Source organism: Tursiops truncatus, chromosome 17 (assembly GCF_011762595.2).
Source record: "Tursiops truncatus isolate mTurTru1 chromosome 17, mTurTru1.mat.Y, whole genome shotgun sequence".
Taxonomy (NCBI): Eukaryota; Metazoa; Chordata; class Mammalia; order Artiodactyla; family Delphinidae; genus Tursiops; species Tursiops truncatus.
This window is the reverse complement of record NC_047050.1, coordinates 37,990,200-38,016,757: the sequence shown is the minus strand read 5'-3', so window position 1 is coordinate 38,016,757 and position 26,558 is coordinate 37,990,200. Positions and strand designations below refer to the sequence as shown.

The following is a 26,558-nucleotide window of genomic DNA, read 5'->3' as shown; positions in this document are numbered from 1 at the left end:
AGCTGATCTCCCTGTGCTATGCGGCTGCTTCCCACTAGCTTATCTGTTTTACGTTTGGTAGTGTATATATGTCCATGCCACTCTCTCACTTTGTCACAGCTTACCTTTCCCCCTCCCCATATCCTCAAGTCCATTCTCTAGTAGGCCTGTGTCTTTATTCCCGTCTTGCCCCTGGGTTCTTCATGACCATTTTTTTTTTTTTTTAGATTACATATATATGTGTTAGCATACGGTATTCGTTTTTATCTTTCTGACTTACTTCACTCTGTATGACAGATTCTAGGTCCATCCACCTAACTACAAATAACTCAATTTCGTTTCTTTTTATGGCTGAGTAATATTCCATTGTATATATGTGCCACGTCTTCTTTATCCGTTCATCTGTTGATGGACACTTAAGTTGCTTCCATGTCCTGGCTATTGTAAATACAGCTGCAATGAACATTTTGGTACATGACTCTTTTTGAATTATGGTTTTCTCAGGGTATATGCCCAGTAGTGGGATTGCTGGGTCATATGGTAGATCTATTTTTAGTTTTTTAAGGAACCTCCATACTATTCTCCATAGTGGCTGTATCAATTTACATTCCACCAACAGTGCAAGAGGGTTCCCTTTTCTCCACACCCTCTCCAGCATTTATTGTTTGTAGATTTTTTGATGATGGCCATTCTGACCGGTGTGAGATGATATCTCATTGTAGTTTTGATTTGCATTTCTCTAATGATTAATGATGTTGAGCATTCTTTCAACACTCCCTAATACCATACACAAAAATAAACTCAAAATGGATTAAAGACCTAAATGTAAGGCCAGACACTATAAAACTCTTAGAGGAAAACATAGGCAGAACACTCTATGACATAAATCACAGCAAGATCCTTTTTGACCCACCTCCTAGAGAAATGGAAATAAAAACAAAAACAAACAAATGGGACCTAATGAAACTTCAAAGCTTTTGCACAGCAAAGGAAACCATAAACAAGACGAGAAGACAACCCTCAGAATGGAAGAAAATATTTGCAAATGAAGCAACTGACAAAGGATTAATCTCCAAAATATACAAGCAGCTCATGCAGCTCAAAAAAAAAAAAAAAAAACCCAATCCAAAAATGGGCAGAAGACCTAAATAGACATTTCTCCAAAGAAGATATACAGATTGCCAACAAACACATGAAAGAATACCTCATTTCTTTGTTCTATGCAACAAAAGTTCTCGAAAGAGTTTACACACGTTTTTTGTACTCAATTCTTATTCATCTTAAAAAGTTTTATTTTTTATTAGGTAATACATGTACATGGAAATAAATTCTATTTCTGTACCTTAGCCATCAAGCTCCCGTCCCTGGAGGCAAAAGTAACGATCAGTTTCTTGCATAATTATTTCAGAGATAGTCTATAAATTCAAATACACACATGGTATGTATGTGCAACACAAAGAGTGAAGCCTAATGTAATATATGGACTTTAATTAATAATAATGTATCGGGGCTTCCCTGGTGGCGCAGTGGTTGAGAATCTGCCTGGCGATGCAGGGGACACGGGTTCGTGCCGCGATCCGGGAAGATACCACATGCCGCGGAGCGGCTGGGCCCGTGAGCCATGGCCACTGAGCGTGCGCGTCCGGAGCCTGTGCTCCGCAACGGGAGAGGCCACAACAGTGAGAGGCCCGCGTACAGAAAAAAAAAAAAATACTGTCTCATCAATTGTAATAAATGTACCATCCTGGGAATTCCCTGGCAGTCCAGTGGTTAGGAATTGGCACTTTCACTGCTGTGGCAGCCCAAGTTCAACCCCTGGTCAGAAAACTAAGAGCAGCGCAGTGCGGCCAAAAAATAAATAAATAAATAGATAAAATAAATGTACCCCCCTAAATAACGCAAAATAATAATAATAGGGGAATCCTTGATAGAAAAAATGGGATATATAGATAGGAACTCTGTACTATCTGCTCAATTTCCCATAAAACTAAAGCTGCTCTAAATAATAGTTTATTATTACTATTATTAGGCCATGCCTCTTGTGGGATCTTAGTTTCCCCACCAGGGATTGAACCCGCACCTTCATCAGTGAAAGCCTGGAGTTCTAACCACTGGACTGCCAGGGAATTCCCCCAATATTATTATTTTTTTAAATCTACCCCACACTACACTTAGGTCAAAAAGAAAATCAAAGATAAGAAAACGAGACTATGTAAAAAAATACCAATAATAAACGCACTACATGGTATACTAGTTACAGTTAAAGCAGAGCTTATGGAAGAGTTGGTAGACATAAATATACAGTAATAAATAAGAATATAAGTAACTTAAGTATCACCATAGAAATTAAAGAACAGCATATAAGCCTAGAGAGCAGAAGGAATTAGCAAATACAAAAGCAGAAACTAAAGAATCAAAAAACAGAAAAATGATAAAAGTAATAAATATAAATGCAAGAAGTGGTTCTCTGAAAAAAACAAATAGTAAAAGAGATAAACTGTTAGCTAATAGAGAGGAAAGTGGATGGCTGAGGAAGGAGGTGGATGGGAGATTTACTTTAAAAATTAATTTATTATTAAATATTTCAGACATATCAAAAGGTACAAACAATAATGTTAGGCACACCTGTGAAACAACCACCAACCTAAAAAATAAAACATTAACAAAGCATTTGAAGCCCATGTGCACTTCTCAATTACATCTCCCTCTGGTTCACCACTATCTTGAAATTTCAGTGTTTATCATTCCAGTGCATTTCTTTTTAATTTTATAACATATATGCTCCTAAAAATTTGTTATTTTATATCTTTTGAACTATTTAAATTCTATACACTCTTCAATGTGTGAAGAATAAGTGTTTGCTTAACCATTTGTTAGATTATCCACGTTAGTAGATATAGCACTGGTTCATTCTTTCTACATGTTTTATACTAGTGCATTGCATAAATATACCAGAGTTTACTGATTATTTCTTATTAATGACAATTAAGTTTACAGCTTTTTAAAACTATAAAGTTTTGCCATGAATATTCTTGTATCTGTAGGTATTTCTTTGGGCACATGTGCAAGAATTTTCCTAGAAGTGGGATAGGCACATGTAATTTTACTAGATAATTCCTAATTGCTCTCCGAAGCACTTGTGCCAATGTAGACTACTAAATAATTCCAATTGCTGCAATGTTCATCAACAGGGAGCCAGGGAGGCTTACTTTTCACTCGACATTTTAACTGTTCATGACATTTCACGTTTTACAATTTTTTGAATTTTATTTAAATAAATTTTCACAATAAGCCTGTGGATTAAGTATTATTATTGACAATGCAGTTTCCAGATGAGGAAAAAAAAAATCTCTTCGTTTTGAGTCAGTTTCCTTTCTTTTTTTTTTTTTCCTTTCTTTTTTTAAAAAAAGTCTTACTTTCCAACCTCGCTGACTGCACCTTTTTCCTGCCAGCCCTGTAAAGGTTTCTTGCTGGCTGGTTCACTGGGCCAGGAGTCCTGAGTTGGCTGCGTTCCTCACTCCTCCTCCGCCGCTCCTAAGCCTGCTCCACACTCCGCCCCCGTGCCGAAGCTCTCGTGGCTCTAAAACGCGGTAGGACGACGCGGTTTGGACCATTGGAGACGCCGTAGTCCCTCCCCTTCTTCCTCTTCCCCTCTCGGCGCTCTGAGGGCGCCCTCCGCCGCGCTGGAGAAGGCTGGGCCGGCGACTTCCGGAAGCGCGACGCGTCGCGATAGGTTCAGGCTTGCGGCGCCAGCGCTTTGGTCACAGGAAGTACCGGCGTCTCTCCCTCTCCTGAGCCGCTGTCGCCGAGCTAGGAGGGCTGCCCCGGAAGTCCTCCCCTTTCCCCCGCCCGCGGCAAACATGGCGGTGGACTCGGCGATGGAGCTGCTATTTTTAGACACTTTTAAACACCCGAGCGCTGAGGTAAGCCTTCGCGACTTGATTCCGACCCTGTTTCTCGAACTGGGGACTCTTACAAAAAATCGTTAGGCGTGTCTCGACTGTTCCTCGTGCCGATTGCCGCTTTAATTCCTCACACACACCCTCCCTCCTCCTAGCTTGGGTGTGGGCGCCGCGTCTGGGGGGTGGGGGTGGGGGTGGCGGTAGCCACCCCCACCCCCTACATTTCCCTGCGGTAGTTTCGGCCCCGCGTCGTCTTTGGTTGAGTTGGCTGCTCTACTTGCTTTGGTCCCCCACCCACCTCCTCAACCCCCTGGGTCCGCTTTGGGCCTTGAAAAGGATCATGGTTCTCAGGTTTACCTCAGGTGATGTTTTGGAAGGGGTCTCGGACACCTTGTGTTTGACAGTAGTGTTAGTGACCGAGCGGGTCACGTTGGCTTCCTGGTTCCCAAATCCCTTTTGCTAGGTCTTTTTTCTAACGGGAGTTATGCCACCCAGATGTGACACTCATTCGGTTTAGGATTGCGGTGTTCTCCAGTTTGTCCTGAAACTTTAATACAACTTATCTCTTGGAAAGATTTCACACATTAGGACAAGAAGAACTTACACAGAACGTCTTTTGTCTGCAGCATACTTGTGAAGAGGAGAGAATTGTAGTCAAACTGTAAAGGACAATTGTGTTGTCGTTTTGAGGGGCGAGAGTGGGCTCTTGTAGAGTAATCGTTCTGTATGAACTTGAGCGCCCCTGAATGCATGACTGTTTCTGCCACATGTAAATTGAATAGTCAACCGGCCAAGAACGTACAGAAATGAAGTTCATAGAGAAATTCAAAGAAACCCCAGAGCTCACATTTCTCTTTCAGTGTAAACTTAATTTAGAGAACTTTTTTTTTTTTTTTTTTAATTTGGCTGCGCCGAGTCCGGGATCTTCGTTGCCGCGTGCAGGGTTCGTTTTCAGTTGCGGCATAAGGGATCTAGTTCCCTGACCAAGGATCGAACCCGGGCCCCCCGCATTGGGAGCGCGGAGCCTCAACCACTGTACCACCAGGGAAGTCCTCTAGAGAACTTTTTTTAAAAAATTGAGGTATAGTTGATTTACAGTATTAGTTTCAAGTGTACAATATGGTGATTCACAACTTTTATAGATTATACTCCATTTTAAGTTATTATAAAGTATTGGCTGCATTCCCTGTGCTGTACGATATATCCTTGTAGCTTATTTGTTCTATACATACAGTAGTTTGTACCTTAAGAGAGAACTTTTCTGTCTTCAGAGGTAGGGATGGTAGTGGGTAGCAGTTGTACTTTGGTACTTGTTAAATAAAAAGTTTGACAACCTTGGTCTTCTGATTATTTTAACGAATGGTTTATAGTCTATAAAAATCAAATATTTGGAAACTTTAGCATATCTTACTAACAATGAATTATCTTGTGGTCTCTCATTTCATGTGGTTCAATTAGCTCTGTTTGTTCAATGACCATACTTTTCTGACTGCAGTTCCAGCTAGGCTTTAGAAAACTCACAGTGGAGGCAGTAGTTGGATAAGAACAAACCTATCATGCGTACAGAAATAGGGAACAGTTAAAAATGAAAGAAAAGCATATGATGGATTGGTTTAGTAGTTTACTAGTTTAGGAAAGTTAGCATTCATTCACTTACCATATATTTAGAAATCTAGTATTCATTCATTCTTAAGCAAGCATTGAGGACCATGGAGAGGATAGGACCAGTAGTAAATACCTTCTGGCATTGATTGAGGAAGGCTTAGTAGAGATCATATTTGAACTGAGTCTTGAAGTAGGAGTAGGGGTTTTTTGGGGATATGGAGTATTGGGATGTTTGTTCTCAAGGAGTTTATAACTAGTATTGGACATGAGGTCCACAAAATTATGATTCAAGTTAGATTATGATGAGTGCATAGAGACAGAGTAGAAATTTCTTGAGGTTTGTCTCCTTTATTTCCAAAATGCTTATCAGTGTCTGATATATTAGGACCCCAGTCAATATTTATTTAGCTCCCTTTGGTGGTACAAAAAAAGGCTCCGTGATTTCAGAGGAGGGACAGATCACTTTTCATTTGAGAGTATCAGGGAAGACTTCATCAAGGCAGGTGGCATATGAACTTGGTCTTTGGTGGAAGAGAATATGTTCCACAGTTATATATAGGAAAGGAGGGCATTCTCCTGGAGTAGTCAGTCCTTTGGAAGGGTATGCTGAAGCAGTAGTGTGAAGTGGCACCTGATAGGCAGTTTGAAGCCAAATCACAGAGTTCCAGAAATGGGCAGCAAAGGAGTGTGGGCTTTATTTTGTAAGAAATAAGTAGTTTTTGAGCAGGCAAATGATATGATTAGTAAAATTAGGGTAGGTTAGTACACCAGTACATTGGTACATCAGTAATGCCTAAAATGGTTCAGAATAATTAGAGGTGGCAAATTGAGACGAAAAGGTGAGACGTAATGAAAACCTGAGTTAGCAGATGGGCAGTAATCATTGATAGCATTTATTGAATGCTTATTTTGTGCAAGACGCAGTGCTTTGGTAATTTAAATACATTATCTCTAATTCATGAATCAATTTTGAAAGATAGTTATACCCATTTGATAGATCAGGAACTGAGCATGAGAAGTTAGGTGACTTTCCTAAAGTGGCATAGCTGAATTAAGACATACCAATGCACATTTCCTGGCTCTAAAGCTGTGCAGTGCTGTGTCCCAGTGGGATTAAGGAGGAGGGAATAGGTACAATATAAATTTTGGTTGTAGAATTGACAGGATGGCAACTGATAGTGTGAGAGTAGTTAAAAATGATAGAATTCTAGTTATAGAGAACTGGTGGAACTAGAGAACTGGTGGGGCCATTGTTAGTCATAGAAGAGTCTGGAAGTGGGTTTGAAGTGGCTTTGATGGGAACAAGATATTTTAGTTTTTGATTTGTTTAGTCAGACACCAGATAGATTCGCACAGTAGGAAGTTGGGAATCTGTTTAACAATTATTTATGAAAAACACTTTTGAAGGTGAGGCATAGCTCTAAGAGGGGCAATAGAGGTAGAAAAACAAAAAACCAAAATTTACTGCACTTGTTTTCAAAGGAATTTGTAACCTGGTAGGGAAAACAGGCATTTATTCAAGTTTCACAAGGGGAATATGTGAAGGGGTTTGAGTAGTGCTAAATGAATTACAAATTGTGTTGTGGTTTGTATGCCACTTTTTAAAAAATAAAAAAATGTTATTTTAGTAAATTTTAATTTTATTATAGAATAATTAGAAGTTACAGAAAAGCAAAGGCTTTCATAGTTCCACCTTTCGTAGTCTCATCTATCATTAACAACTTTCTTAAATTTTTCACAAGTCCTCTAGTAATTAAAAAATATATATATATAGATACACACATACACTTAAATGTATACACCCACCACACACATTAAGGTACTGATAACTATAATACTGTTTTCTGGTTTCTTTTCTCACCTAACAATGTGTTGTGCATCATTATAAATGAAGAAGTACACCTATACAACATTTTAAAAGTAAGCTTCATTTTCAAACATTCTCTCTCTTTTTTGACTAGGTAACACACGTACGAGGTACCAATTCAAAAGTGTGTACAGTAAAAAGTAAATCTTTTATCCCTGTCCCAAGCCATCCTGTATAACAGCATTTTTATTGGTTGTGTAATAGTTCTTTAAGTGGTAATGCTATTATTTATATATTAAATTCTCATACATCTAGGCTTCTGACTTTTTACAGTGATACGATATTCTTGAGGCTAAATTCTTTTATATGTCTTTAATTAGTTCTTTATTACTTTCCAGAGTGGAATTGCTGGCTTAAAATTCAGTCTTACGAGGGTGATTGATGTTAGAAGGTCCTACTTCATTTTAGAGTTTAGGAAGTCAATTTGGAACTCATGCAAACAGCAGTGATAATGCAAGTGGCAGGAATAGATGACATAGCCTTAGTTTACCCTTAGGAGAGGATAGGGAAGAGAAGATAGTTGCAGGAATAGGAAAGTAAGGAGAGACAGCTATACTGTGACCTTTAAACACACAATGACTTCTTCCTTAGATGTGGCTGAGTCATGGAACCTGACCAGTCTGTTCTTCACTTTTCAGGTACCTCTCTAATCATAAAACTTCCATTCCATGATTTCCCACTGTCACCCTGTCTTCCTAGGTTTAGGTACTCCTCTAGATATTTTAAGCCCCTACTTCATTGTAATATTTTTAACTTTGAAAACACAATTCAGTCAATTCTTATTAAGCACCTGTTAAAAGTCTTTCATTCGTTAAATGAATATGCTCAGCACTATGAATATAACAGTAAACTGAGACTTGGTTCTTGTCTTCTTGAAGTACCACTCCAACAGGAGAGTTAAAAGAAGCAATTAGGGGGTTCCCTGGTGGCGCAGTGGTTGAGAGTCTGCCTGCCGATGAAGGGGACACGGGTTCCTGCCCCGGTCTGGGAAGATCCCACATGCCGCGGATCGGCTGGGCCCGTGAGCCATGGCCGCTGAGCCTGCGCGTCTGGAGCCTGTGCTCCGTAACCGGAGAGGCCACAACAGTGAGAGGCCCGCGTACCACAAAACAAAAAAAAAAAAAAAAAAAGAAGCAATTAGAATTTAGTTTGATAAGCACTCATCTAGACTTGATCTGGCTTAACTTTTAAGAGAAAGCTGACATCTGAAAGGAGTTGGGACAGGAGCGTGGAAGGGTTCTAAGCAGAGACAGTAACATGAATGATGGCATAAAGATGAGGAGAACCAGGGTATGTTGGGGCTATAAATTTGGAGTGGTGAGAAGAGACCATACTTGTTTATAAAACTGAGGAATTTGGCCTAGTGTCTAGAACTAGAGGAGTGACAGCAGAAATGGAGGGAAATGCACAGATTAGAGAGCTGTTTAGAGGTTTAATCAATAGGACTTGATGTTTGGGTGAAGGAATTATTTAGGTGAGAGAGAATGAGAAAGAATCCAAGGATGATAATGTTTTCTGTCTTGGCCATTGTCTGGATGGTGGTGCCATCCTGATGTAGGACACTTTAGTTTTGGACTTGTTGAGTTTTGGGGGCCAGAGGGACATTCAAATGGAGATGTCCAGTTGACAGTTGGATATAGTGGTCTGGGGCTCAGGAGAGAGGTCCTAAATGGCGATACAGATTTTTGGAGTTGACTTCTGGCAGTGAATGAAAAACTTATTTCTTGTAATTCTATTGATTGTGTTTAGCTACTCTGCCCTATTTTCCTCCCACATTTTGCCCTCTAGCCTTGGTGAACTATGCTTGTAATTTCTTGAACCTTCCAAGTTCTTGTTTGCATTCCTTTTGCACATGCTTCTCCGTTTGCCTAGAAAGCTCTTTATCCCTCTGTTCCACTGATTCTTGTTTTCCTTAAATACGTACTTAGATCAGGTGCTATTTCTTTTGGGAAGCCTTCCCTAACACTCTTCTTTTCCCCCAACAAATGTTTGCCCACTATCTGATTTAGGTAAGTACGCTTCTGAGTTTTCATAGTTTTCTGTGTGAGTCTGTATCATAGCAATTTATTTATTCATCTACTACAGTAGATTGTACCTTAATGGCAGAGATTATGTCTTGTCTTTATATTCTCAGGACCTAGCATACCTTGGAACATTATAGACATTTAGTAAATGTTTCAAAATAAATATTGAATAAAAGTGGTAGCAACTAATATAGAAACTCTTCTACTTACAAACAAAATAGATTTTGAAAGGCTATTTGTAAAACCTCAAGTTGATCTTTTTAGGTCCACAGTGACGACACCCTAACTACTACTAATACCATTCATTAATTAGCAGGGGGCAGGGTGGAAGGAGGTTAGAATAAATAAAGTTTTGTTCTAAGTTTCCTTTGTAAATATTAATGAGAATTTTTAACCATATAAGCAAAGGAGCTTCTGTATAGTAGACTTTTTAAGTAGAGGAGCTCTTTACAGGACAGAAACATAGAGCCAAAGTTTGAGGCAGAATGCTTTTTCTTTTATATAAATCTACTGTAGTATTTATTGAATAACTACAGTATATTTGTAATAATTAGGATATAATTTCAGCTGCTCTCATAAAGTCAGGATAACAGTGGGTTAGATAAAATAAGATTTTCTCTTTCAATCTGGTTTTAAGTATTCTAGGGCTAATGTGACAGCTCTGCATTGTCAGAGACAGGTTCCTCCCATTCTTAGGGAATTGCCTGCATTGTCCAAGACAGCTTACCATAACATGTGTTCTAGAAAGGCAGCAGAGTATAGAAGAAGAGGTGGCAGGAGTTTCTGAAGTCTGAATTTTCCCTTTAAGGACATGACCCAGAGTTGCCTACGTCATTTCCATTTACATCCCATTGATCAGAATCTAGCAATCACATGTTCACACTGGCTTCCCAGGACATGGGAAATTCAGTTTTTAGTTCACTTTTGCCCAACTCAAACTTCTCTAGAAGAGTTGTATTGGAAAACAACCAGCAATCAGCCACACTTTGCATTCATCCTGTTTCTTTTATATCTTTGAGAGTATAAAGTACACTTGAATAGTTAACATTAAGATTTCTATACCTATATATTTAATTATATTTAATCTCTGAGCTTAAAATGCAAAATTGGAAAGTCATCCTCTGTCACATTTTAGGAAAGACTCATTTGACTAATCTTTTGGTCTGTTGATAGGCACAGTATTCTTTGCAGCTTCAAGAGGCACTTAGGACTCAGTCTTTCTAGATGCAAATAATATGAACCATTCTTATTATAAACTTTGACCACTAGGTAATGATGTTTGGCTGAACTGCTAGGAAAAGTTGACGTAAAACAATCGTCCAGGGCTTCCCTGGTGGCGCAGTGGTTGAGAGTCCGCCTGCCGATGCAGGGGACACGGGTTCATGCCCCGGTCCGGGAGGATCCCACATGCCGCGGAGCGGCTGGGCCCGTGAGCCATGGCCGCTGAGCCTGTGCGTCCGGAGCCTGTGCTCCGCAACGGGAGAGGCCACAATAGTGAGAGGCCTGTGTACCACAAAAAAACAAAAACAAACAAAAAAAAAACAATCGTCCAAAAACTATGTGAAAAATTTCTTTTTAAATTATTGATCTCAAGAGCTACATTTGTCTGATCTTGTGTCAAATGATACATAGAAATAAATGTACACTAAATTTATGCTATCCATTTATGTTACTATAATAAATTCTTAGTTTGTGGATTTTTTTCCCTTTTTTAAATTTGAGAGGGTTTACCTTAATTGTTTGGTGCCTAAATGGCTTCCCTGGATCTCTTGATATTAGTATGTAAGTTTGGTAAATTAAGCTAATTTAAATAGAGATTCACCATCTCTTATCTATAATTCAGAAATTCAAAAATGGCAGAAAAATCTGCCCTAAATACATGTGGCCACGTGCTCTGATTTGAACTGATATGTTGCTAGTTATAATCTTTATTTAGTGTGACTGTTTATACATGTTGCTGCAGAAGTATTAATGTTTTGGTTACAAGGTACTGCCCCAGAAGCCACTGGGGGTGTTAAGTAATATGTAGTGTTCGTATCATTTGCTTTCTAAAAATCTAAAAGGTCAGGATTCTGTTTTGTCTTTGGCCGGCACTGCCTGGTGTGTGGGATCTTAGTGCCCTGACCGGGGATCAAGCCCGTGCCCCCTGCAGTGGAAGCGCGTAGTACTAATCACTGGACCGCCAAGGAATTCCAAAAGTCAGGATTCTGAACGGTGTCTGACTCCAGAGGTTTCCAGTAAAGGACTGTAGGTCTCTACTGGCCTAAGCAAAACATCAGCAGGGAAGCAGATGCAGGAAATGTTATACAAATGGAGAGATTTAACTAGGTACATTTTATCATCAGCTGTTTTTAAGAGTGGTTTTAATACCATTATAAAAAATGTAATAGCACAGTTTTAATGATGTGGTGTTTATTTTAAAATTGTTTGTGGTATTCTGAATGAAACAAATTGAAGTGAATAAATTTTGAATAGACAAAGTGTTTTGCTTACAGTATATTCCTCTCTCCCCTTTTCTTAAAGCAAAGTTCTCATATAGACGTGGTTCGTTTTCCATGTGTGGTTTATATCAATGAAGTCCGAGTCATACCCCCAGGAGTAAGAGCCCATAGCAGCTTGCCTGACAGTAGAGCATATGGGTAAGTCAGTTTTCTTTTTTAAAAGTACTTTTGACTAAAGTTGATCTAGAAACATACTCTTAAATGCAAAAATTTAAGGTAATATTTTGTAAGTAAAAAACAAAAAACCTAAAACTTTATTCAGTTATGGTTATGTTATGTTGCATTGTAATTGACTCTAGGTTTTCTCTATAATCTATATATTATTATAAACTTGAAAAGAGTCATTATTTGATCTGAGTACTAGATTAATTTTTTCTTTCTTCATTTCTTTTTTTTAATTGGTTTATATTTTTTTAATTGGTTTATATTTTCCAAACGATTCTAGGGTGGCACAGTATAGTAGATGAAGTATTTTTAACGTGACTTTTTCCTTGAAAATAAGAATGAGACTGAATATTTAGAAATATATCTTTTATTATGTTGCTACATTTTTTATTATATTATTTTATAGTATCAGTTTTCATGACTTATTGGTGATCTCCTTAGCCTGATACATGTGTCTTTTTATAAATATGTAGCTTCACATTACCATTAATTGTACTGAGCAAGTAGTTATTTGAGCATCATTTCTCTTTCTTAGTCTCTTTGTGAAATAAACCAAATATAAGACATGGTTCCTGATGTAGAGTTTTGGTTTTTTTAAATCTTTTTTTAATTTTAATTTTTTGGCCATGCAGTGCGGCTTGTGGGATCTTAGTTCCCAGGATTGAACCTGGGCCATGGCAGAGAAAGCACCAAGTCCTAACCACTGGACCTCCAGGGAATTCCCTGTTGTGGAGTTGTTGATAATTTTAACAACTGACATAAAACAGAGGAATTTGATCTTTGTTGTAACATGAATAATCATCTTCTTCTGATTTTAATTACATGAACTGGAGATGAAAGCTAAATTTTGGTTATAGAAACATGAATATGTATAATAAATATATCTGTGGGTTTTTAGCTTATAGCCTAGGCGTTACTCTTACGTATCAATGCCACATTTTGTTATGTCCATGCTGTGATAGCTCAGTTTCTATTACCTGAAAGAGTTAAGCCAGCTACAGGGGTGACTGTTAATGGTACAGATTCAAAGTTAAGGGCTCATTTCTTCATAATTGTGAAAAGTAGTTGGTTATTCCTAGAGGTAGATATAAAAATCTTCAGATGTTTTCAGGTCATTCAAAAGTAAAACAAATACAAAACAAAGCAGTAAGAATGATTAGTATTTATAATGACAAATCATTGTAATTGACTTCATATCTTTTTTGCCATGTGTAAGGAAATAAAATCTCCTGTTTTCCTGTGTTTCTTTCTACTTTTCCTATGTGTGTAGAATGAGAAAGATGGAGTAATGATAGTGTATCCAGCAGTCTTCTCTAATTGTACTGCTTTTGGTCAAGAAAGGTCTATTAGTTATCTGTTGCTGTATAACAAACTGTAGCAAATTTAGCAACCTAATCCCCTACTATTTCTGAGGGTCAGGAGCCTGGGAGCTGCTTGATTGGCTCAAGTTCCCTCATAAGGTTATAACTAAGATATAGGCTTTGGGTTGCAGTCTCAGAAGATTTGACTGAGGCTAGGGAATTTTAGAAGCCTGTTCACATGACTGTTGGCAGATCTTCAGTTCTTTGCCAGGAGATCCTTTCTATGGGTTGCTTATGTCACAGCATGTATTTTTGCAGGGTGAGTGATCCAAGAATGAAAGTGAGAGACCATGCCCGAGAAGGAAGCCACAGTCGCTGTATTTTATAACTTAATATCAGAAATGGCATACTGTGACATACTTCAATATACTGCTTTTACTATATTCTGTTGATTACATATTCTACTGGTACAGTGTGGGAGGGAACTACACAGGGGTGTGAATACCAGGAAGCAGGGGTCTTTGGGGGCCATTTTGGAGGCTGGCTACCACAGCAGGCAATACGAATCACTGCCATTAGCTGCAGTGGGTAAGAGTATTTGTTACATTTCCCCTCTTCTTATCTCTCTCCTTTTTCTTAGCTGGGTGTGAGTGGCTGTTCATGTTTTAATAGTTCCAAATATGAAATTATTATCAGAAACAACTTTATGCACAGTATGTTATAGAACAGTAAAATAAAGTATTGATTCAATAATACAAATATGTAAGATGTTGGGAAGCCTGAAATCTCAAGGTTGAAAGTAATGTTAGAGATGATATATTTGTGCAGCACACTTTATGATAGTATTTTTTCTCATTATGAAATTCAGAACTATGTCAGGTAAAATTAAAACCCCTGTTATCCCTCCATTCTGAGAGAATCTTAACATTTGAGGCCATGTGTTTTTAAATTTATATGTGTGCGTTTATATATATATTTTGTTTTTTGTAAATGTGGTATCTTATGTGAGGTTAGGTTTTAGAGTCAACAAGTTTTAAGATGAAAGTCTAGTGGAGTCAAATTACCATTGATTCTTTAAATCGCTTTTCGGTGACCAGGACCTGAGTCTTTGATGCCTCCAGAGGAAAGAATTTGCATTTCAGTCCTTTTTCCTTTCCTTGAGATATTGGAGGCCAGGGTCTGGTTTGAAGAGGAAGGCTAGGAGAGAGAGACTAGAGTTGTTGAGCACATATAGTTGAATTTGGGTAAGATAAAATGTATGATGCTGCTCTGATCCCACTGCGTGCTATTCTGTGTATTCCTTTATTTCATTTAACATTATGTCAGGAGTACCTCACATCATTTAAATTTATTTGAAAATATGATTTCTAATGACTGCATAATCTAACAAATCAATGTACTCTTATTTATTTGGCTAGTTCTTAAAGTGGAGACCATTAGATGGTTTTTAGTTTTCAAATTATTAGTATAATGCACCCCCTCTTGAAAAAAGTCTTTGTATATTAGTGTTTCCATAGAAACACTTTGTAGAGAAAAGTATTTCTGGAACAACTGGTGTGAACATTTTCTCAGTCTCCTGAATTTTATTGCCATATTGTCTTTCAGAATGATTGTACCTGTTTGAACTTCTACCAGAAATACATAAAGGAATCTCTTTCAGAGTACTCCGGGCATTACACTTTTTACCATATGGATTTTTTGTAAATAAACAACAAAGCATGCATTGTTTAAAAATCAAGATTTTAGTTGAGCGGAAGGAATTTCAGCAAGGGTGTAGCAGGGTTTCATTCTAGTGCAAATTAAATAGGCTTTAATCTTGATTATAGAAGTCTATAGAAAAATCAAAATATTTATGTAAATTAGTGCTATACAAATTTCAATCTGGGCTTTAAGTCACAATTTAGGGCTCTGATGCTCAAATTATTATTACAGTCCTGTATGAATGTGGGTTAAATTGAAATTAAATGGTAATTATTATTTACAACTTAAAGTTAGTTAACTCCTGATTCTTTTTGCTAATAGAATAACGATATAAGGAATTATAAAACTAGATATCATGATTAATTAGCATTTGCCATTAAAATACATTAAAAAATTTAAATATCTGTGTTTTAAAATGGTCCAAGTAGCAGGCGAAAGATACTTGATGGCTAAAAATTTTTCAGTAGTACTCAAAGTGAATACTTGACTTCTTGAGAATTGGATGTGAATAAAATTACAGGAAATATTACAGTTAACTCCGTGTTTTTGTTATTTACATATTAGGAATAATTTATCTTAATTCTAGAATTGCTCTTAAATTTGTACTTACTTTGTTTTTTGTTTTAATTTAAGAACTGATTATTGTAAAGGCTGACCTTTCAACTTTGTTTCATTCACAGGGAGACATCACCGCACACATTTCAATTAGACTTATTCTTTAACAATGTAAGCAAACCAAGTGCCCCAGTTTTCGATAGGTTGGGAAGGTATGTACTTACTAGGTAATTTCACCAGCAACTCATAAGTTAGTAAGCAAAACCTTTTTATTCTTTAGATAGAAGAAAAGGCTGTGTATGGTGGTAGACCCAAGAACTCAGGGTTTAATTTTCTCAATTGACAATATTAAGGAAATGTCAAGCTCCTAAGAACATGTTGAGTTTATTTATAAAATAAAATTTTAAATGTGTGAAACATTAACCATCTTTTGTTTGCTTTTTATTGGTGTATGCATTATACATATCACATGATTTGATAATAACCTAATTTGGAAAAGATTACTTTTTGATTCTTAAAAAAACCTATATAAACACATTGAGATTTTGTCTATGTTTTTTAGGTCACACTACTACATAATTTAAAATTCCATAGTCACATTTTTGTAAAATGAGAATTTTGTTATAGTTACTCCTATTTTGAATTATATAATACATGCTAGGTATAACTAACACTAGTTGTTTTGATGTCTGCAAATTAATTAACCATTAGATGGGTTTACTCATTTATAAAAATTCATTTATAAAATACCAATTTTTTAAAGGCAGCTTAAAAATGGAAAATTTTCTGTCCCTGTCAGGAATTAAGTTTTCTAGATTTTGCTTATTCTTTTATTGATTCTCCACTCATTTATTATTAAATTATATTGGTAGTTTAACTTCTTTTTAAAATGAAGGGAACCTAGGTAATCTGAAGCAGCTAATTTTTTATATTATAGAATGTTATTCTTATGTCAGTACCTGATGAAAATAGGTGCTTTTTAAAAATTTTGGTCCCAGTATACATTTTTTTGAAGACTATAATGCTATGGATCTCTACTCTGGCTGTACATTAGAATTACCTGGGGTGCTTTTAAACAAACATTGATTCTCACACACACCTCAAAGCAATTGAACCAGAATCTCTGGGGGGTTTGTTTTATACTTTTTCTTGATATCATTTTGTGGAGAGTAAATTAAACCCAAACTTTGTAGTTCATTAAAACACAAATCTAGCATTTGATTGAAATATATGAATCTAGAAAAATTTCTTCATGAACTGTGATGTTCAGTGTTTGAGCCTATATATTTATTCCTACTCTTTTGGCAGCCTGGAATATGATGAGAATACTTCCATCATCTTTAGACCCAACTCAAAGGTAATTGTAGAAGTCAGTTTTCAACTTGTTACTACTGTTGTTCTCACCTCCATTCAGAGTTTTTGATCCAGATAAACCAGTGATGCAGAATGTCAACTTACTTGGTTCTAGTTCTGCAGAATATCATCATTTCTTGTCTGATTCCTCTTGTATTCCAGAAGCTATTTTAAAATGGAGCAAAGACATTGTAATGCTATTATCTACCCATATAGCTCTTTATTCTAATTTTATACTTGGGTCAGGAAGAAGCCAGCATCTGTGCTTTTCCTTCTTTTCATTTAGGTGGGCAAATTCAGAAGATGACAGGCAGGTAAATTATTATTAAACACCACTGTACCTTAATTAAGTTTTCTTTAAAAATTCATATTTCATACTTCTTCCTTGTGTATCAGAAGTGTCTTTTTCTTGATACCAAATGCCATTCTGAAAGCATCTAAAAGATCTGAATCATGGAAGAGCCGAAATCCAAAAATAATGGTGATCTAATATGGGACTACTCAGCCTGCTGTTTGTTTTTGGTGGGGGATGGGTATTTAATCCTCTGCACCTTGTTTAGACTAAAAATTGTATTCTTTATCTGTTTATCTTCCTTCCAGTGGTATTTCTGTTTAGAGTCTATTAATCCATGGGCATAGTCTTTGAGCCTTTCTTCTGGTCCCTGATTTCCCTTTGCTAGAGTTTGCTAAGGTTAGCAAGGAGAATAATAATTTTTTTCTTTCTCTAGAACCCTTCCTCTAGGGTTCCATTACCACTTACTATTTCATCTTTATCCAACACTGTAGAGTGGGAGGAGAACTCAGAAGTCAGGGGCTTTGGTTTCTAGCCAAATTTTTCTACTGACACTCTCATTTTCTTATTTGTTGATAATATTTGCTCTGATTACCTCTCATAGTTATTGTGAAGATAGAGTGATTAATAGATAAGCTCTGAAAAACGTAGTTATTTTATAAGGAAATATTGAGGGTTAATGGCATTGATAAAGTCTTTGATCTTTTTAGGATAAGTTTCTTTGCAAAAACAATTTGTTTAATGCCTCTGGTTACCCTTACTTTTTAAGTACAATATAGATACATAGAATATACCTGCATGTCATGTAAAAAGAATGCTGTATAATTTTATAGGCTTTATAATTCTTGAGACTGGGCACAATTTGTACTCTTGTGTATCTCCATGACCCCTGTAACTATTTGGGTTTAATTTATGAATTGGCAGTAGCTCCCCCTTAATTTCCTTCTCATTTCTCTTCTCTTGGGTGGGAATCTGGTTATGCTTTTTGAATAGGATTGGCTTAAAGTATAGAACTGGGGAGATGTAGTCCTGAGACAGTTTTAGGTATGGTAACTCTGGAGGGCCATGCAAAAGTTGTGCCTCTGGGTGAATTTCCACCAGTATTGACCTTTGCATTTTCAGCATACTTTTATACTTTAGTTGAACCACAAAGTAATTTGATACCAGTTTACTTCTGACATAGTAAAACATTTTGAAAGATATCTCTTCCCCTCTCCCTCCCCCCAAATCAGGTGAATACTGATGGTTTGGTGCTAAGAGGCTGGTACAACTGTCTGACACTGGCAATATATGGATCAGTGGATAGAGTCATAAGTCATGACAGAGACTCTCCACCACCTCCACCTCCACCTCCACCACCTCCCCAGCCACAGCCAAGTTTGAAAAGGAATCCAAAACATGGTGAGAATTTAATTTAATTTAATTTAATTTTATTACTTACTTTTGGCTGTTTTGGGTCTTCATTGCTGTGCACGGGCTTTCTTTAGTTGTGGCGAGCAGGGGCTACTCTTCGTTGCAGTGTGTGGGCTTCTCATTGCGATGGCTTCTCTTGTTGCAGAGCATGGGCTCTAGGCACGTGGGCTTCAGTAGTTGTGGTGTATGGGCCCAGTAGTTGTGGTGCATGGGCTCAAGGGCACGTGGGTTTCAGTAGTTGTGGCTCATGGGCTTAGTTGCTCCACGGCATGTGGGATCTTCCAGGACTGGGGATCGAACCCATGTCCCCTGCCTTGGCAGGTGGACTCTTAACCACTGCGCCACCAGGGATGTCCCCATGGTGAGAATTTTAAATTTGCTTTTATCAGTGACACTTATGTTCATTATAGTAGGAAAAGGTAACTCAAAGAACTCTTCTACTTTTTGAACCTTGTTTAAGGTTTGACAAGTTATCTGTCAATCTCCCATTCTTTCCTATAAGAGTGTCTTTTATGTTGAAGTGGTTGCATTTTATTTTCCTCCACTACTTTGCAAAAATGCTTTTTTAATTGACCCAAGGTTTTTTTTTATTTAAAATATGTATATGATAATATAATCCATGGTTATTCATGGTTTACTATGAAAATTGTCTTTCAAAGAATTGAAGAATAGGCAGTAAATATGGTATGTGTTTTTGGAATACTTGTGTTAATGGCATTTGTTTTATTAGGACTGCATTTCAAATTTCCTTAGATGTCCAGATCTTAGCTAAGGCAGATTTTCCTGCTTTTGAGAACCTTTTGCTTATTAACTCAAGACAAGAAAAATAAAAACTCTAGGGACTTCCCTGGCGGTCCAGTGGTTAAGACTCCCCGCTTTCAGTGCAGGGGGCGTGGGTTCAATCCCTGGTCGGTGAACTAAGATCCCACGTGCCTCATGGCAGGGCGAAAAAAAAACAAACAGGGACTTCCCTGGTGGTTCAGGGGTAAGCCTCTGCGCTCCAATGCAGGGGGCCTGGGTTCAATCCCTGGTCGGGAAACTGATCCCTCATGCATGCCGCAACTGAGGGTTCGTGTGCTGCAACTGAGAGTCTGCATGCCACAACTAAGAGTCCATGTACTGCAGCTAAGACTTGGTGCAGCCCAAATAAATAAATAAATATTAAAAAAATAAAAATAAAGCACAAGCAACTTTATAAAAAAACAAACAAAAAACCTCTAATGAACTTTAGTGACTTTCATTTTATAGAGCAGACAGCTGGACTCATGTTTTCCAGGGTCTCTTTTCCTCACTCTAGTATTACTCATAAGCTGTTGAGCTAAGGAGATTTGGGAATAAATTTTGAAATTATAATTGAGGTCATAGGGAAAAATATTTTGCTTTACAATTAGCATTTTATGAGCACAAATAAAATGACCATTGTTTCTCTTAAATCCTTATATAATAGTGTGGTGTGAGATCTTTGCTCTGATGGTGGTCACACACTGTAGTTTAATCTTTTTTCTTATATCGTACCTGCTAAGCACAGGTAAATTAATTGACCATATATGCATGGATTTATTTCTGGGCTCTCTGTTCTGTTCCATTGACCTTTGTGTCTCTTTTTATGCCAATACCATGCTGTTTAAAGTACTATTGCTCTGTAACGTTGTTTGTAACATTGTGTGATACTTCCAGCTTTATTCTTCTTTCTCAAGATTGCTTTGGCTCTTTGGGGTCTTTGATGGTTCTATACAAGTTTTAGGATTGTTGTTCTATTTCTGTGAAAAATGCCATTGGAATTTTGGTAGGGATTGCATTGAATTTGTATATTGCTTAGGGGAGTATGGACTTTTTTTTTTTGGCCATGCTGTGCGGCTTGCGGGATCTTGGTTCCCTGACCAGGGATTGAACCCAGGCCTCCTGCAGTGGAAGTGTGGAATTCTAACCACTGGACCGCCAGGGAATTCCCCCTAGTATGGACATTTTAACAGTATTAATTCTTCCCGTCCATGGGCACAGAATATCTTTTCATTTATTTGTGTCCCCTTCAGTCTCTTTCATCAGTGTCTTGTAGTTTTCAACATACATGTATTTCATGTCCTTGTTTAAATTTATTCGTAAGTGTTTATACTTTTGGATACAATTGTAAATGAGAATTTCTTAATTTCTCTTTCTCATAGTTCATTATTAGTGTATAGAAACGCAACCTATTTTTGGGTATTGATCTTGTGTCCTACAGATTTACTGTATTTGTTTATTAGTTCTAATAGGTTTTTAAAAAATTTTTATCTCTTTTTATTTTTGGCTGCATCGGGTCTTTGTTTTGGCATGTGGGATCTTCATTGCAGCATGAGGGATCTTTCATTGCAGCATGTGGGCTCTTTGTTGCAGTGCATGGGCTTCTTTCTAGTTGTGGCAGGTGGGTTTTCTCTCTCTAGTTGTGGTGTGTGGGCTCCAGAGCACGTGGATTCTGTAGTTTGCAGCACGTGGCTCTCTAGTTGAGGCGCATAGGCTCAGTAGTTGTGGTGCGTGGGCTTAGTTGCCCCGTGGCATGTGGGATCTTAGTTCACCAACCAGGGAACCAAACCCACGTCCCCTGCGTTAGAAGGTGGATTCTTTACCACTGGACCACCAGGGAAGTCCCTCTAATAGGTTTTTAATGGAGTCCTTAGGGTTTTCTTTATATTATACAGGTTTCCCCTGCTGTCTGAAATAGAGTGTTCCTATGAAACCTTTCATACACCAAAATGGTATAAAACGAAGAAACAGTTACCTTAGGACACATCTTGCTAATGGACGCACAAAATAAATTGAGATAAAGCCCAGATGCTCACAGACATAGTTCAAAGCTATGGTGGCTAAATGCTGAGATGCTGAGTGTAGTTGCCAGGGAAGGAGCTTGGCAGTGCCACTCTCACTCTTTGGGGTTATGTTGCCTCTATAACAGCTCAGTGCAAAACAAATGCTTAACACTTATTTTCTCTTTTCACATTTTTTTGTAGAAGTGAAAATCCACTTTGGATTTCTTTTGGTTAGTGAAAACACGTACTAAGATAGGTCTTTTGTAAAAGTGAAGTGGCATAAAATGAACTTCCAAAAAGCAGGGTGTACCTGTATCAGGTTATCTGCAAAGAGCGACAGTTTTACTTCTTCCTTTCCAATTTGAATGCTGTTTATTTCTTTTTCTTGCCTAACTGCACTGGCTAGGACTTCCAACACTGTGTTGAATAAAATTGGCAAGAGGTGGGTATCCTTGTTCTGTTGTTGATCTTAGAGGAAAAGCTTTCAGCTTTTTACCATTGAGAATGATGTTAAAGCTATGGGCTTGTCACATATGGCCTGTTATGGTGTGGTACATTCCCTCTATACCTGTTTTGTTGAGAGTGTTTACCATAAATGAATTTGAATTTTGAAAAATGATTTTACTGTATCTGTCGAGATGATCATATGATTTTTAGCCTTCATTTTGTTAATGTATCACATTGACTAATGTGCAGATGCAGAGCCACCCTTGCACCCCTGGAATACATCCCACTTGATCATGATGTATGATCCTTTTAATGTATTATAGAATTCGGCTTGCTAATATTTTGTTGAGGATTTTTGCATGTATGTTCATCAGAGATATTGGCCTGTAACTTTCTTTTCTTGAGGCATCCTTGTCTAGTTTTGGTATTAGGGTAATGCTGGCCTTGTAAACGACTTTGGAAGACTTTGAGAAAGACTGGTATTAATTCTTCTTGGAATATTTGGTAGGATTCAGCAGTAAAGACGTATCGTCCTGGACTTTTGTTTTTGGGAGGTTTTTGATTACTGATTCAATCTCCTTACAGTAATTGGTCTGTTCAGATAGTCTATTTAATCATGATTCAGTCTTGGTACGTTGTATGTTTCTAGGGCTGTATGCATTTCTTCTAGGTTGTCCAATATGTTGGTGTACAATTGTTCATAGTAGTTTGGTGTGATCCTTTGTATTTTGGTGGTATCAGTTGTAGTATCTCCTCTTTCATTTCTGATTTTGAGTCCTCTTTTTTTCTCGGTGAGTCTAGCTAAAGGTTTGTTAATTTTATCTTTTCTATGCTTGTAGTTTCTTTGATCTTTCCTATTGTCTGTAGCCTTATCACAGCATCTGACATAGGTAAGTAGTTACTCTAAAATTTTGTTAAATATATTGACTTGTCAGAAAGAGAAAGACAGATACCGTTGTGATATCACTCATATGTGGAATCAAAATATGGCACAAATGAACCTATCTACAAAGCAGAAGCAGACTCACAGACATAGAGGACAGATTTGTGGTTGCCAGGGGGGAGGCAAGGTTGGTGAGGGGTGGATGGGGAGTTTGGGCTTAGTAGATGCAAAGTTTTACATATAGAATGGATAAACAACAAGGTTCTACTGTATAGCACAAGGAACTATATTCAATATGGGATAAACCATAATGGAAAAGAATATAAAAACAAATATATATGTGTATAACTGAGTCACTTTGCTGTACAGCAGAAATTGATACAATATTGTAAATCAACTATGCTTCAATAAAAAAATAAAAAAAGACAAGTGGATAAAAAATTTACTGACTTCTAAAAAAACTTTTATTGGAGTATAATTTTTATTTACAATGTTGTGTTAGTTTCAGGTATACAGCAAAGTGAATCAGTCATACGTGCACATATATCCACTCTTTTTTAGATTCTTTTCCCTATTATAGAGTATAGGGTATTGAGTAGTGTTCCCTGTGCTGTACAGTAGGTCCTTATAAGTTATCCGTTTTATATTTAGTAGTGTGCATATGTCAATCCCAATCTCCCAGTTTATCCCCTACCCCCTTTCCCTCCTGGTAACCATAAGTTTGTTTTCTATATCTGTGACTTTATTTCTGTTTTGTAAATAAGTTCATTTGTACCATTTTTTTTAGATTCCACATATAAGCAATATCATATGATATTTGTCTTTCTCTGTCTGACTTCACTCTCGCTGACTTGTTTTAAAATGGACACTTAAGCTCATGTATTGCATATACGTACACATATATATGTATGTGTGTATGTTTTTAACTTTTTATTTTGAAATAATTATAGATTTATAGGAAGTTGCAAAGAAATGTATAGGGAAGTCCTGTGTACTCATCCCCAGATTCCCCTAGTTAACATCTTTTACAACTCTAGTACAATATCAAAATAAAATTGGCCTTGTTACAATCTGTAGAGCTTGTTCACCTTTCACCAGTTATACATGTATACGTGTGTGTGTGTGTGTAATTTTATGTCATGTCTAGCTTTGCATAACCACCACCAAAATTAAGAGACTTGATTGTACTATCACAGTATTCCCTGGTGTTATGCCTTTACAGGCAAACCCATCCCACCTGTCCCTAACTTTTGGCAATCACTAATCTATTCTCTGTCTCTGTAATTATATTATTTCATGAATGTTACAAAATGGAATCATGAAGTTGGGATCTTTTTGAGATGGGCTATTTTCATTCAGCATAATTTCTTTGAAGTTTATCTACTTTCTGTGTGTATTACATCATTCTTTATTGTTGCTGAGTAGTAATACATAGTGTGGATGTATCATAATTTATTTAACTTCAATCACTGAAGGACATTTAGGTAGTTTCCAGTTTTTGACTTTTGCAAATAAAGCTATAATGAGCATTCATGTACATCTTCCTGCAGGAAAATAAGTCTCCATTTTTCTGGGATAATGCCCAAGAGTTACATACATTATATTTTGGTATATGGGACATCAAAAATTCTAACTTTCCCATTATAAACTAATTAGCAAAATTTCTGTTACACGTCAGGAAGGAAAAAGTTAATAAATTCTGAAGATGAAAACTCAAATGATGAATAGCATTTTTGTCATGCATTTATTTCACTATACTTACTCATTTGAAAGTTCTTTTTCTTTTTCTAATAAAATTAGCTGATGGAGAGAAGGAAGATCAGTTTAATGGAAGCCCTCCAAGACCACAGCCAAGGGGACCAAGAACTCCACCAGGACCCCCTCCACCTGATGATGATGAGGATGATCCCATGCCATTGCCAGGTAGAAATATATCAGTGATAGTTTATTTTCCCCCTCTTGATTAATGTTAATAGTACTTTTTGATTAAAGAAAAAAAATTAGATGCTGGTAATCAAATCTTGATGAATATCCTCTGCCCCCGTTCTGCGCAGTGTTTTCTTGTGTTTTTTTGTTGGCAAGTGAATTTGTTAAAAGAAAAAAAAAAATCAGTTAATTAATTCGAAGCTGAAGCAACATTACTTTGAAAATAAAATGTTAATGTGCTATAGTGGTATGTACAGAACAGCACCAGTAAAAATAAACAGTAGGTATTGGAAGAGATAAAAATCTGTATAGTTACTTAATAGCTAAAAAAGAAGAGGATTATTGTATTAGAACATAATATAGCATACTTTATTAATTATGAGCTGTGTTTATTTAATACTTTGTTTAAAGTATGTTTAATACTATTAATATTTATTAATAATTAATAAAGCATACTTTATTAATTATGAACTAAATCATCCAAAATGTCATTAAGTAGTTGCAGTATCCAATCCTTCTGCCTCATGTTATTTAAACAGTTAAAATAATCTGTGCCTTAAACCTCAATTTTTCAGTGTCTGGTGACAAGGAAGAGGATGCTCCTCATAGAGAAGATTACTTTGAGCCCATTTCTCCTGATCGGAATTCTGTTCCTCAGGAAGGTCAATATTCTGATGAAGGAGAAGTAGAAGAGGAACAACAAGAAGAAGGAGAAGATGATGAAGATGATGTGGATGTCGAGGAAGAAGAGGATGAGGATGAGGATGATCGCCATACAGTAGATAGTATCCCTGAGGAGGAAGAGGAAGATGAAGAGGAAGAAGGTGAAGAAGATGAAGAAGGTGAAGGTGGGTTAAATTAGCTAGGACTTCTGGTTTTAAGTGCTAACTAGCTTGATGTAGCTTTTAGTAATGCAGAAGAATTTGTAGCAGAGATAAATGGCTTTCAAGAAACCTGAGTCAGATTGTAGCTGGGCCTTAAGACTTGACTAGAGCTGGGATTTCCGTCTCTTCTTTGTTTTGTGTTGCTAATTTATATTCTGTTAACGAATTGTTATATCTCTATTCACCCCACATCTTTAATCTCCTCTCTTTAACCAGCCAGTCTAAACTACCTGGCTGTGTCTCAGATCCAGATCCAGTTTTCTGGGAGAGAGAGTCTCTTTGGCTTGCTATGGTATCGCTGCCCCTTGATACCATCAGCTTTGTCCAGGGAAGCAGGAATATGCAGCAAATACATGGTGATTAGGGATTTGGTGATCTGTTTTGAGAGTAAAGGAGTGGTGTTTTCAGCTGGGTGGAATTGCTAAAGATGTCTGCCACCTAGATATTTTGGCAAAATGCTACATTATTTTTAGAAATTCAGAAGGAAAAATCTCAATTACACAGGGACATATGGCAGCATTATGCAGTCCTTTAGTTAGGCTTTATTTTTCCTTTGAAAGCAAAAAGAGATACTTAAGCTAATTGGCTCTTAATTTCTCCAATAAATGGAATGTAGTGTTAAAGTATTTATGTAAAATGACAGATTATCTGCCTTTTTCTTTTATAAGATAGTACAGGTGAGCATCATTCTACGTGAGAGAGAGGACCATTCTAGTATCACAGTGGCCCTTTTACACAATATAAATAATTGGGTTATTGAGTGATAATCTTTTTAGCTTACCCCATTTCCAGATTACCACAAAATCCTTTTTAGATTTATTGTGTTTGACTGGCAAGTAGTAGTTAGATTTCATGCAGGCTTTGTTAATCAGAGGACATTTTAATAGAGAAGGTGAGAGAATGAGGCTGGTTAATTTGATTTTTACCAGAAGACATCTGGTGGTTATTCCAGAGTCAAGTCTCTATAGGCCCTTCCT

The 26,558-nt window shown here is 37.0% G+C and overlaps 1 protein-coding gene across 4 annotated transcripts in view; it reads left to right on the top strand.

Moving 5' to 3' along the window:
* Positions 1 to 3,662: 3,662 nt before the first annotated feature.
* The window catches only part of VIRMA (vir like m6A methyltransferase associated), a 61,466-nt gene continuing 38,570 nt past the window's right edge, over positions 3,663 to 26,558 (top strand). Inside the window, exons 1-7 of one of the 4 annotated variants that reach the window (XM_019925129.3) lie at positions 3,663 to 3,902; positions 11,901 to 12,016; positions 15,726 to 15,812; positions 16,909 to 16,957; positions 18,478 to 18,646; positions 24,572 to 24,694; positions 25,273 to 25,539. In XM_019925129.3, the coding sequence (XP_019780688.1) occupies positions 3,840 to 3,902; positions 11,901 to 12,016; positions 15,726 to 15,812; positions 16,909 to 16,957; positions 18,478 to 18,646; positions 24,572 to 24,694; positions 25,273 to 25,539 (874 nt within the window). In that variant the 5' untranslated portion in view covers positions 3,663 to 3,839. Of the gene's footprint in view, positions 3,903 to 11,900; positions 12,017 to 15,725; positions 15,813 to 16,908; positions 16,958 to 18,477; positions 18,647 to 24,571; positions 24,695 to 25,272; positions 25,546 to 26,558 lie in introns of those variants that run through there. The other 3 variants (XM_019925128.3, XM_019925130.3, XM_073794593.1) reach the window with 3 other exon arrangements.